Source organism: Crassostrea angulata, chromosome 7 (assembly GCF_025612915.1).
Source record: "Crassostrea angulata isolate pt1a10 chromosome 7, ASM2561291v2, whole genome shotgun sequence".
Lineage (NCBI taxonomy): Eukaryota > Metazoa > Mollusca > Bivalvia > Ostreida > Ostreidae > Magallana > Magallana angulata.
Window position 1 is genome coordinate 41,716,659 of NC_069117.1, and position 13,946 is coordinate 41,730,604.

General features: G+C 35.9%; 2 protein-coding genes across 7 annotated transcripts in view; one reads left to right on the forward strand and one right to left on the reverse strand.

The window, feature by feature from the left end:
* Positions 1 to 689: 689 nt before the first annotated feature.
* LOC128191723 (uncharacterized) lies at positions 690 to 9,629 on the forward strand. The gene is made up of 11 exons (XM_052863945.1): positions 690 to 823; positions 952 to 1,124; positions 1,673 to 1,850; positions 2,229 to 2,370; positions 2,658 to 2,756; positions 4,377 to 4,502; positions 4,852 to 5,022; positions 5,317 to 5,425; positions 5,739 to 5,966; positions 6,064 to 6,777; positions 7,670 to 9,629. The coding sequence occupies exons 2-11, from the start codon at positions 965 to 967 to the stop codon at positions 7,936 to 7,938; spliced, it is 2,196 nt and encodes a 731-aa protein (XP_052719905.1). The 5' UTR covers positions 690 to 823; positions 952 to 964; the 3' UTR covers positions 7,939 to 9,629.
* The window catches only part of LOC128191722 (cGMP-dependent 3',5'-cyclic phosphodiesterase-like), a 52,576-nt gene continuing 47,353 nt past the window's right edge, over positions 8,724 to 13,946 (reverse strand). For 5 of the 6 annotated variants that reach the window (XM_052863942.1, XM_052863944.1, XM_052863943.1 and 2 more), the window contains exons 24-30: positions 13,769 to 13,891; positions 12,400 to 12,487; positions 11,966 to 12,013; positions 11,665 to 11,839; positions 11,465 to 11,577; positions 11,193 to 11,338; positions 8,724 to 10,869 (exon numbers count right to left, since the gene is read on the reverse strand). In XM_052863942.1, the coding sequence (XP_052719902.1) occupies positions 10,653 to 10,869; positions 11,193 to 11,338; positions 11,465 to 11,577; positions 11,665 to 11,839; positions 11,966 to 12,013; positions 12,400 to 12,487; positions 13,769 to 13,891 (910 nt within the window). In that variant the 3' untranslated portion in view covers positions 8,724 to 10,652. Of the gene's footprint in view, positions 10,870 to 11,192; positions 11,339 to 11,464; positions 11,578 to 11,664; positions 11,840 to 11,965; positions 12,014 to 12,399; positions 12,488 to 12,972; positions 13,061 to 13,768; positions 13,892 to 13,946 lie in introns of all 6 variants that reach the window. The other variant, XM_052863941.1, reaches the window with a different exon arrangement.

Sequence of the window (13,946 nt, forward strand, 5' to 3'; positions counted from 1 at the left end):
ATACTTAAATAAATGAACATAAAATAGTAATTTCGTTCTGGAAGAATAAAGAATAGATTTCCATGGTGGGTCGAGGTTAACTTTCATTGGTTCATGAAAGGTTATAGGGATTTTTTTTCCGCAGTTACTTCTAGAATACGTTAATACAACTGTATAATATGTCCTGGGAACAGACACATCGTTCAAGAAATCTACAAATACATACTCGTATATATGCAATAACAATTTTGTAAATACACTGCAAGAAGGTAAAAGTAAATTCCAATGTTTTAGCTGAATTCTTCCGGTTCGATAGTTTTTCTATCAATTCTCATATCAAAATGGGAACTGGTGGGCATTTTCACGTTTCCTTCCCATAGTTACTATATGCATTGATCATTTTTTTTTTAAATGTGATTTTAATGAATTATAGTTTTTTATGGGGGGGGGGAGGGTTGGTTGGTTGGTTAGCATCTTACTCTAGATACGTGCATGAATGTACTTCAAATATTTGCCTACAAGTGCACGTGCTTGGAAGAAACCTATAAATTGACAACCACGCCGATTTCAAACAGCGTCACACGTGCAGAAATAGCAATGGGTTGAAAATAAACATCGGATAGGCGTGATTAAAATGAGGAAATATATACAAATATCAACAACCACATGTTCCCAATACACAATAATAACGTTTTGTCGACTCTTTGAGAGAGGAAGTTACAATGATTGTGTCATGGTTACTAAATATAAGTCATACTAGTACAATCAATGCCTTCGATACGGACGGATGTTTCTGACTTTTTTATTTTTTGGAATTTTTGATTGATGAAACTAGCCTTTCGAGGTAATTTTCTTTTCTTTATGAAGCTTAACAACTACGTTTCTATTTTTTCGTTTAAAATCTTTAACAATTTGGTAATTGAATTTTAAGATGGGTTGTATTTGATTTTTCGTTCATTGACCTATCGGCAGGATTACCCACAAGATGGCGGAGTGGCGTGCTAGTGAAGAAAGCAGTAACGGATATTCTTCACGAGCCGAGGGACAGTGGATGAATAATGGCCATTCTGGCTCGTCCAGGCAGACTAGGTCCAGTGACGGGGATGGTTCACAGAGCTTGGATCTGTCAAAAATCTGCAGAGACGGTAGGAGAACCATTTTAAAAAGACTGGATGGTCAACAAGTTACTAACAGATCTACCTAAAATTTAAGATATGATTTGTTAAAGTAAAAAATTCATATGTATATATGATATTTTAACTTACGTTTTCGTATTTTTTTTTATATCGGGCCCTTCTTCTAAGGGAGATCATTACAGTCTAAAAATGTACATGCGTCGGAACGGGGGGGGGGGGGGGGGTGGTCAAGATTCAATTTGCCTCCGACGTCACTGAAATGGCAACGGCCATTGAGCTCTCATAATTAGACATAACTCAGATGATGTTCAGTCGAATAATTATATACCGTTTTATAAATTGTTTTTGCAATGTGATGTAAACTGTTGGATCTGTAAACTAGTGACAAACAATAGCCTGCAAGGTTTCACATTTTTAGGAGGAGCAATTAAATTAAATGACATGGTACTAATTTTTTTCAAATATGACATGTTGGTGCATGTTTTTCTACGAAACTTCGAAATTAAACGAAACAAGGTACATGTAAATAAGCGTATGAATTTCCTTCACAACAACAGAGGAAGACATGCAGCTACTGGCACGTTTGCTGAAATGCGGAAAAGGAAAGAAAGTGGTATCCGAACTGGAAGAGAGATACGACTGTAAAATCCACATCAAGTTCAGGACGACTCCCAAGAGGCGCTTTGGGCGGAGGCGTTCCCAAACCCCCCGACAGGACCAGAGTCAGACTCAGGTGTATGTATCACACCCCAAGGACTAGTACATGTGTATATACTGTTAATTTGAAATCACCGTATCTATTCTTTTTCATATTTAAAAAATTACATCTGAGAGTTGTCTTTCTTATTTAAACAAGTTTTAATTCTTTTAAAAAAAACCCCACACTTTTATTTTAACAAAATAAATTCATTGGAATAAGAAGTTTAAAGGTCATACTTATAGCAATTTCATGAAATTAAAAAGATGGTAACAACGTATAAGAGAAGAAACTCAAATCTACATGCTCTATGCCAATGTATTACGTATTTTCCTTATCAACGACAAAATACAGTATTCGCCGTTTGCCGTATTCTTATTCATTACAAAATGCCATGTTTTTTACGCTTCACGCAGGGTTCCTATGTCGGCATCTCCATTTCCATTGAGACTTCTGAAAAGAATGTCCGAACCGTCTGCCCCAGCGTATAAGTCGACGTCATCCACTATTCAGAACACAGAGGTCACGGTCAAACAGGGTGACATCACCAAGGAAACGGTCAGTGACTCTATCACTCAGACGCTTTTATATTTCATCTGCTTTGAATTTCTGTACTTAATCATAAAAAGCTTTATCTATGCTTTACTGGGATTACAATTTAAATTGTTTCCTTTTAAATTTAAGTATACTTTCTTAAATAACGGGTACATATTTAAGTTTGTGTTGTACGTTTTTTTATATTTTATTGAACGACTGTTAATTGTATACTTAATTTTCTAAGCTTTGTTGAATTACTAGTAATTGTATACCGAATTGAATCACTTGTAACTAAATACCCTTTTAAGGCGGATGTTATAGTGAATGTAGTGGGGCCAGATCTGGATTTTCAGAAAAGTGTCATTTCCAAATTTATCTGCAAGGCTGGGGGAAGTGCTCTAGTAAAGGTATGTATTCTGTACAATTAGACGGGTGTGTACTAATACGAATGAACATAATATCTGTGGTGTTCTATTTAAAAATGATGTGTACACTGTACCATAATTCGTAATGAACTTGTTTGAAATCAACAAATTTATATATCAATGTAACATAAAACACAAATAAGAAATATATGAGTGCGACGCCCAGTAGAGTAAGTCGGTTTGATGGTCAGAGAGTTTGATTACAGGTTTTTTTACTTTGATTCCAAGGATTGCAGAAGCATGATTCCTTCGCAATTGCTAATTCCTCTAAATGTCCTTCCTAGAGCCCTAGAGTTTTACACGTCCTAGATCATCCTTCCTTATAAGACACGTCCTAGATCATCCTTCCTTATTGGACACGTCCTAGATCATCCTTCCTTATAGGACACGTCCTAGATCATCCTTCCTTATAGGACACGTCCTAGATCATCCTTCCTTACAGGACACGTCCTAGATCATGTTGATTGTGCTTTGCAACACGGCAGTGGATGTCTTCATTTTAACTCAAATAACTTAGTCCCTGCTAAGCCCTGCTTCCTTCCCCATTTCTTAGAGACATATATAATGATCTTCTTGCTGGTGCTTATACTGGTATTTCCAGATTTCCCTCTGCTGCTGTTATCAAGTAGATTTCCATCTTTACTCTAGACGTTTGTTCACCTGCTAGCTTCTACGTGACCGTGTAGAGATTTCGAGCTCCAGGGTTTTCCTTGCCTAAAGAATATTCTGCCTGTTTGGCATTTCGGTCTTTCTTATCCTTCCCTATGCCGACTTTCATTTCCTTGCCAGACGCACATATGTAGTATATTCCTCCTTGTTTTCGCTGCTTATAACAAATGTTTTTCCTTGCTTCTCATCCGTATACAACATGATTGCCTGAATGTCTGTCTGATGCTTATATGGCTGTAGGCGGATTTGGTTCTCTGCGACATGGTATTGGGATATCTATGAAGCCTTGTGAATCATTTCACTTATCAAAAAGTTGTCTTTGGTCCTTATTTGCACAAAGCAGATTCAATACGATGAATGTGACCCATAAGGACACACAATGGCCACTTCCTATCTAAATTTTATTCTGTATTTCCCTAGTATATCTAAAGCAAAACAAGCGAAACCTAGATATGTACATGTTGAAAAACAAACCTTGTTACCGATATTTTAATGTAGGACCTGTACCACTAATGGCATTGATATTTGCGTTTCCTCTTCATGTTATTTAGGATAGTGTGTGCACTTTTAATTTTATGAATGTATTACATGTACTTTATTACCGCAAGATCGATTCAAAAAAATATTAATAAGCTACAAAGATAATTGTTATTCTGAATAATTATATATGGGCATTTGAGAGCCTTACATTTTTTTGTCATATAAATGCATTTTACGTATACTATATAAAGTGAAAAGAAATAGTCATCTTCATTAGCCAATAGTGATTATTCGCCTCTTAAAACGCCACCCCTCGCTAACGGAGAGGAGTTATATTTCGAACACGTGTTATTTACTATATATGTCAAATTATTTGTAATTTGGCGTAAAGTTATGCGATGGAAAATGTGTTTTAAAAGAAAACATCTCTTTATAATTTCCTTTTTTCTACAGGCTCTTAAGGGCGTAAAATCACGACAGAAAGGTGTCAGCGTCATCACAACAGTTGGCGGAAACCTTAAATGCAAGTTCGTGTACACGGTCGTACTCCAACCCTGGACAGACATGATGGCACAAAAGGTAAAAAGATCCCACATCCGTGCAATGCGTGTTTTTTGGATAACATATGCATGTTTCGAATAGAATTAAGAGGGCTGGATGGTTGTGGTCATTTTTAGACGTATATGTTTCTCCTTGAGAAGAAGAGTCATGTATAAGTATACAGGGAAATATTCGAACTGTTGGAATATTACTTCACTTAAGACTAGTTTATTGCTTTAAATATCGTATCTAAAAAAATATAATGTTAGATCTGGGAAATAATTGATAGGCCCTCAAACCTCCATATAAATCAGTAATTATATATCTCACCGATAAATAATAATGGTAAACCTAATCAACACTTTGTATAATTTGTCTTCCTTCATAGGGATTTCCACAGATAGTGGAAGAGTGCTTCCAGATGTGTATTCAGGGTGGAATGACGTCTATATCTCTACCCATGTTAGGATGTGGGAGAATGTTACAATATCCAGTCAAAACCACAGCTGAAACAATGATGCAGACGGCTTGCAAAGCCATTTCAACAGGTCAACTCAAAGTAAGGTTCCGATACAAGCAAATACATGTATGTTTCTGCCTATGTATATTTTCATAAAGCGGAAACATATATTTATACTATATACAGGTATTCTCAGGTGTTGCGTTGATTTCCGATTCTTGCATTGGTTTCCGGTTCAGCGCCATCTATATGTAAAACACGACCTAGGCAATATCCGGCTCGGTAATTCTGTGATATTTACTACCAAAGGCTGAGAAAACCACATAACTGATAACAATGTTATCATAACTACTTCCACTACTACATTGTTTTCCTTTTTTTTCTCTTCAACAGCAGGTAACCTTTGTTGCGTACAGTCCTTCCGAATACGATGCTTTGACGCATGTGCTTCGTCAAACAAACAGCGGTGCCTCTTGTGGCTCAGCAGCCTCATCTAATGCTGGTACGCTACCTAATTTACCACTAAAAAATCATTGGGTTTGTAAGAGAAGCTTCCAAGTTTCTTCCATCTAGGAAATCGGTTGTTTTGGGTTAGACAAAGTCATCCATTTCACTCGCAACTTTTTGCTAAAATCTATGAGATTAAGTGCATAGAAAATTACAGTAACTACAATTATATATAGTACAGCAAGATACCCAAACTTGCTGCATGAATACCTTTGATATTAATGTTAATATTAAAGAATGTGATAATCCCCCATTAAAAGTGAGAACTTGCAATTGTGTTCTACTGTTTTATAATTTTTCCTATCAAGATGATTCCGATGATGACGGCGATGCGATAAGTTGTTCTATATCTGTGTCACTACTCACCAAAACGAGGCAAGACGTTGTCGGCAAGGTTCTCTCCGGACTCGACGACAGACTCCTATGCACAGAACACATAACAAATCCAGAAAACAAGTGTCTGCCTCTAAGAATGAAGGGACGCATTCACGAAACGGCGTCCAAAAGAGGCCAAAGACACATACGCCTGGAAATCGGTGAGAATTCAGTGTACTAAAACAAATACAAGCATGCAAGATTTACGAGTCTGGGTTTGATTCTCTTCATATTTCTTTCTATATATTATAATTCTAGATCAAAAGTCGGGTAACATCGACTTAAAAGGGGAAAGAGACCACGTCAAGGCCTGCAAGAGAGAAATCATCACCATGCTGATTGGCACGGTAAATACCTCGGACAAACTGAAGTGCTCGCCGGAGTTCTGGGCCAGCCTTGCTCACGAATTCACGCAGTCGCCTCCATATTGGACTCACTTTCCGAAGTGCCGCCCTTTGCCCGAGGTGTTCCGACTATATCAGGTCAATCGTAAACCTGTAGTGGTGCCCGTGGACAGCATCACTGACGCGGCCGTACGGAGCCTCGTTTACGGCACCTGGGACAAGCAAGCCGTCGGTCAGGGTCGCGACGCGGTGGGACTGAGCCATTCCTCTATCAAAATTTACAGTGTAGAACGGATCGAAAACCTGGAACTATTCGCTAAATATGCCATCAAACGGCAGGAGTTCTTCCGCGCTTTGGCAGACGACGGAACATACGAATTCCCGCGCCTTGAGGATCTTCCATTCCCAAATAAAGGGCCAATTCAGACGCACGCCAAATTAACAACCCCGCTCAAGGAAGAAATTTTCCCGGAAATTAACGAACATTACATGTTTCATGGTACTAAGCCAGATGTTTTACAAACCATCATTCATCAAGGACTAGACTTTAGAATGAGTAGTGCAAATGCCATGTTCGGAATGGGGATTTACGGGGCCGAGAGTTCGACGAAAGCCGATCAGTATGTGGGTAGGTATAATTCATTTACTTTTTACATCTTTTGACTTACGTACCGTACAGTTAAATAACCTTGAATATAGAACAATATTTGAGATTTGACTGAATTGTATAAGCGAAGTTATTGCTAGCGCTCTCGAGCGCTAGCAACTACGTTAGTCTTTTTCACTGGAATACGCATGTTCGACTCCATAGTGGGGGATTCTGGGAATACTGCACTATTTTAGATAAACTGTACCATTTGAATTTCGTTTTATCATCTTCACATGAAGTTTTGTGTTTTATTGTAAATGTCAAAAAGTAACAGTAGCTTAGGTCTTATAAAGCAAAGTGTAATTTTAAATATTATAATAAATAGTTAGCTTTAACTTAAATTCCTTCAAGCTCGGAAAACATTTCCGAGAAGATACGATTGCTACAAAACAGTACCAATAGTTCTGAAAATTTTCACCTCGAAATTGAAATTAAAGTATAACAGATACTTAATGATTAAGGCAGTCAATGAGCTATGACATTGCCGATTTTAAGCCCACTCTAAAAAAAATTAACAATTCTAAATTGAGACCCCACTCCAGCATAATTGCAATACACCACTGTGCCTTCCTATTGTTAATCAATCGATTCAGAAATTTAAACCAATGTTTTAGAAATCTTCTTCTGTGTTTTATGATGGCTACAGCGCTAGCTCGCCAATCTTTTTAAAAGATAACCTTGTTGGCATTTAAGGTGTCAAACTCTCTATAGAATGCTGAATTGTTCAATTTTTCTTAAATCTACTAAAATATTTTAATTATCTTTAAAATGTGTCATAAATTTATGATCAACAAATACCACTTAAACTTCGTAATATAGCATTATAGATAAGTACACATTTTAATCCTTTCTTTTCCAATTAAAACTTCAGATTCTAAAACCGACCGAACTCCTGGCAAGAAAAGAATGCTTTTGATGCGGATGCTCATTGGCAAATCATACCTATGCTTGGACTCGAACCCCAAGAAGTACAGAAGACCCCCCTGTACCAGTTCCGGTTGCATGCGCGACAACTGTGTCGATATGCACGACCGATTCGACAGCGTTGTTGGTGACGGACCGTGGCTGTTCCGGGAATTCGTCGTGTATGCCGTGGACCAATGTTACCCCGAGTATATTATCACGTATGAGCGAGTGTAATTTGTGCGTTCCCTCCCTACCAAAAACTTTATAAAATCCCTTATGTGAATGACATAAATCTATACCTCCATATCGTGATAAACTTTCTTTCGAAATACATGTGATATAAAAGTATAACATGTAAATACATGTACATATAATTGATATATTCCTTTAAGGTCAGACGACACGTTCCTCAATTTTATATAACCTTTTTCAGGAATTTTTTGCTATTAACTACTATTTTGACAAACTTTCTTGCAAATAATTAGGGTGCATTATTAGGCATTGGTGCAAAATACTAGAGTATGAAATGTCCTATTTAATCTTATTGAAAATGCACTTGAACTGCTGATATAATTTTTTTGGCATAAATATGTATATTTTAATATTTTAAAAGTGATGATAAATAACAATTATTTTATTTGGTATATTATCAGGCGTTGAAATTTGAAAAATAATTATCATTTTTCGAGGAACGTGTCATCCGACCTTAACAATTTAGATGACAAACGCTATAATGTTTAGCATACTATTTATTAGGTAACTGAAATGCAAGTCCCGATTTCAAAACTGCTTAGAATTCTACATTCTTTTCCTTTTTAAAGATTTTTAAAATGCATTTTACGGAGAATATTGTTCAATTTGAAAATTTTAAAACGGTGACGAAATTTTCATTATGATGTACATGTACTTCCAGCCACATTTCTTTGTATAAGTCTCAATGTAGCCCATTAACCCATTAATCTGGTTACTGAAAACCTGTACGTTTTATCATCCAATGGGTGCAAGAACAAAACGTGACGTCAGGTACTTAAAATTTAATCAGCAACATCAGGAAGAGAAACGTTTCCTTATAACATACAAGAACTCAATATATTATATCATGAACCCAACATCAATTACAAAGATGGTGTAATCTGGAATTTAAAAAAAAAAGTACACTTAATTGTAAAAATAGTACTTTCCTGCAAAATGGAAAATAAAAACAACTTTTGCATTTAAATTAATTGACATAGGATATCACTCATGACAGCAAAACTTCCACACATAAATTTGTGGGTTTTGTTGCCAAGTTAACGGATTCATATATATGGGATTTCAGCAAGCTTTGGAGTATTATAAATAATAATAAATACTAGACAAGACATTTAGTAATTTTTCTTATGACAGCACATTTACTAAAATATTTCCTCTTGCTTATATCTATCAAATATCACTAGAGGTATGCTGAAATAATTTACACTGGTGTATATGATAAATGGAACATTCACATCATAATCATGGATTTTTGCAATGCAATATTCATGTACATCATCTTTTTGTTGTAAAATAAAAAAAAATCTTGACAATTTCGTACACGTATAAAAGCCTTCAAGAAGATCTCTCCGACTTAATGGCTGAGTATTAAATATTCTAGAAATATAGAAGCCTGCAGATCTAATTTTTTTCTTGGATAGCCTGTCCTGCCACTTACATCTCACGCACACCAACTGACTTGTACAAAGCCAGGGACTATACATATAGGTAATGGAGGGTGCATGACTTCATCATGAAAAAAAAAATTCTTGAACTTTTGGTAAAGAGATTTCTGGTGTAAATGTTTTCTCCATAAACAAACATATCACTGCTTTTACAGAGTGCAAAATAACGATTATAACAAAACACACAACAAAAACCATAAATTAAAGGGATTAAAATAATAAAAAAAACATCGGATAAAAATTCAAGGTTAAAATAGGTGGTGGTTAATTGACACTGTAAATTCAGCACAGGACACATTTACTCTCATTGACATAATACTGCACAAATATTCAAAAATGCCCTAACTCCATTATCTAGTAATCATTTATGATGGTTTGCGTAGCTTGAATTTATAGTCTCCCTTCATTTCTTTTGTTGCATAACAGTCAAAACAAACAAAATAAATTATCAGGCATGGTAATGTCTGAAAATAGAATTGCTAGACATCTGTCAAAATATCTGGCACAAGTTACTCTGGATTTGATAAAAATAGAAAACATGCAGTGTAAAACATCGAAGAATAAGTTAGGATAACAAAATATAAATATAGTGCTCTCTAAAAAAAACAGCTAACAAAAACAATTTGAATGGTTTCAGGAAACAGAATTGTATCATCTTGTATTGATAAATAAGTATTAATTGTGCCATTTTACAGCATTGGCTGTGAGCTAGAAATATGATTTACTGTTATTTGGTATTGAACTAGAGAGAGAGAGAGAGAGAGAGAGAGAGAGAGAGAGAGAGAAGAATAAGCTAATCATTGATATGGTTATCTCTGGGATTCAGCTGTGGGACAACTGACGACTGTCGGCTTGATATGTTCGACTTATCACGTTCTACATTTGACAGTACCAGTAAAATAAACAACACATACTTTCTAAATGAACAGAGAGCTCGCTGCATTTAATCCACATTGGAATTGCTATCTGGGAATTGTCTTTGGTGGTCTGGGGCAATATATTCTGCAGACAAATGCATGCACATAATTTGCCCATGCTCACGGACAAAAAAAGCTTCAACACATGATAAAAATTACCCAAGTGTCTCTTCTCTTTCATCCTGCTAATATCACAACAGTAGTTAGTTGTGCCCTCTCATAGCTAGAAGCCTGAGGACAGCTACTTATCAGTATGAAATATTCATTACATGTATGGTGCACTATCTCTCTCTTTCTGTGAAGATTTAGCTGATATTTTGGGTCAGTACAGATGTCACCGCCCGTTCTGTTTCTGGTTTTGTAAGTTGTAGTTTTCAATCTCTGCGTTGGCCTCTTCCTCCTCCATGGCTAAGATCTGGTCGTAACTCATCTGTTCACAGCTGCCGCCTCGCCGGATCTTGATCAGGGCACAAATCTTCTCCCAGTGTCGGCGGTTATCTACCACAGTGTCTCTCACTATGCCTGATGCAGGAAACAAGTCCGCCAGTACTCTGTAATACCAAAAGGATATGATTTCAACTTGACCACTCATGATTTGTGGAACATACATGTAATATATATACATTATATAGATATACACAATTTGTAAATTCATGTTTATCCACTTTAAAGTGGTGGACAAACTATTTATTGTAAAGAATTGAACTGCATTGTATTTTTAAAATCACATTTCCTAAAATCTTCTAAATGTCTTTGATGTCAAGCAACTATATAATTATATACAGAATAAATTAACTGAATTCATTGCTTTGCAGCCTAATCCCTTTCCTACGAGTTTAAAGTTTAGCACATTAACATTCTGGCTTTGACTGACTTGTAAACTGGGAGAGCGATGTGGTCCAGGAATCCAATCTGAAGGTCCGGAATTCTGGCCCGCTCCCGGTCCATCATCTCTGCTGGCTTTTGTCCCAGCGACTTCTCCATGTCACCCTGTGAGAAGAACTCCCTGTAGATCAGCGCCTGTCACAGAAAGGGGAACATTCTTTACAACATGTACCATGAGCAATTCTCCAAATAAAAATAAATCTGTATTAAAGGTACATTCCACCCAATCAATAGACACAAAATAAGAGATTTCCTCCTCACCGCTACATGTTTTGTGTTGTCCCATGGCTTCGTTTGGTCAGATAAATCAGACGCAGTCATCAGCAGACAAAGCAATAAGGAGTGGTGCCTCTCGTTTTTGGTGTCAAAACCAACTACAATCAAATAAACAAAAATTTAATAAAGATGCATATTTGTTAAAACTGAAACTGTCCATAAGAACCAGCAGAAGTCTCTTTTACCTTTAGCCATCTCTTTGAGACTGTTCATGATTTTGAGGTGATGAGCGAGGTCTGTGGCCAGTATGATGTCTCTGACCAGGTCCAGCACCGTGGTGTAATCCTTGCTAGACAGGTTCTCAAAAATATTGCAGCCGTCAGTGTTCACTATACACATTGTCTGGGCAAAATGATGTCTCTGAAATTGCAGAAATATTCAGCAAGTTAAAAAAAAAAGAAATATTCAGCAAGTTAAAAAAAAAAGAAGAATCTTCAACAAAATTGAAAACTTTTATGGAAAGAAAAGTTTAGTATACTCTCTTACCTCCATTACAGAGCCCTCTGAGCTATACAAAGCAGCCAGAACAGATTTCTGAAAATGAATGATAAATGAGCTGCCATTTTCCATGTGTATCAAATTAACATGTTAATACAGTGTTTTCATTCGTGATATTTTTTTCAGTACATAAACACCACTAACGTTTCATGATTACCTATATTGAATTCCTTAGTAAGCAATTACAAGAAATTGTGGAAACATACATCAATGTTCAGAAATACAGTTCATGCAAGTTTTCAGTGAATTCTTCAGGTTATGAAAATAAGAAAAATCTTTTTGAAACCAAGGTAAAAAATCTAAAAGGAGAAATTCTAGGATTGATAGTCAATTGCCACGGACAGTATATTACTTACATTTAGTACATGCTTTTAAAATACATCAGTATGATTGTGGACAGTACCGAATACAGTGTTACTTACTGAGGCCACTTGATACTGATTATTTGTACCCCGATGATCCAAATCATGACACAAGCACGACACAAATAATGCAAACAGCTCTATATCACTGAAAGAGTAGGTAAAACAATTGATTACAACACAAAACCCCACAGCTACTGAAACCATTACACTCCACAATGTCTACCCACAGCAAATGATACCGTCTATATACAGATCGCAACAAAAGTCTTCCCTGTTTTATCTATATTTCCCCCAAAATATACCCATCAGTATACATGTAGTTAAAATGCACATTATACACATGTACAAACTGTCTACAGGGACATTTTGGTGGCCGATTCAATTTTGCCAAAATCCTCTCTCGTTGTCAGTGAACAAATTTAAAATGGCTATGTAGTTTAATCATTAGAAAAGCCATCTGAAATGGGTCAGAGTCTTGTAAAAGTCTTGAGAGGACAAAAATATTCCTGCAGACAGAACTTTTCTTAAACTGGTACATGTATATATAGGGCACTGTATATGAGACGTGTATCATGAGCATGTAAAACATACAAGATAATCCATGCTAGTTGGAGGTCTAGCTTTACTTACGGAGGACATTTGGTACTGATTATTAGTACCCCTGTGGTCTAAATCATGTCCCAGACTGGACACAAATAGAGCTAGCAATTCCATATCACTGAAAGATCAACTCGGCAAGCTAATTCAGATGTAACATACACATGTATACCCCCTTCCATTAAAATATCTATGATTTAAATTCAAAATCATGTAACTGTGTTTTTTGCTTGCTTTTTACACGTATGTCCATTCTTATTTCAAATATCTAAAACAAAAATAATTCTTTGCTTAATGTTGTCTGTCCCTAGGGTATATATATCTGATAAGCTTGCATGGCTATTTGTTCCAAAATTATCAATATCTACTAGTATTTAATACAAATAATTATTATTTACTTTTGAATTCTTATTCACAACAGCATTAGCATGACAGTACATCACATGCAGACTTGTAGAGGATTGTTCTTTATTATCTTTAATACAAATAAACTTTCCCCAGAATTTTCTCAATTTGCTCAGAGACAAAGTTAATAAAAGTATAAACGTATACATGTATATGTACAATGCCATGTTAAAATTCGTTGTATGATTCTAGTAAAAAGGAAATGTAGGGAGAATGTGTGGGAAAAATTACCTAAACATTTCATTTTGTAACTATATTGCATACATCTGATTTTTAAAAATCTTTCCTTTCACAATAATTAAATAGATCTGAAGCTTTCATTCTCTCCTTCTGTACTGGCAAATTACTGTACATAAATTTTCAAAGAAACTTAGGTCAGCCCAAATGGCAAAAATAAAATGTTCAGTTTATAGTGGGTTCTTACTCTAGACTCTGTTGAAGATTTAAATTTTTGATGCACAGGAAACAAAAATGTGCCACAGCAAATGCGTGGGTCCAGTTATGATAAGGTGGATTTCTGTAGCCTTTCTTCACCATCAAAACAAACCTATGAAAAAATTGATGACAAATGCATGTACATGTACTTTCACTGAAAATTATTA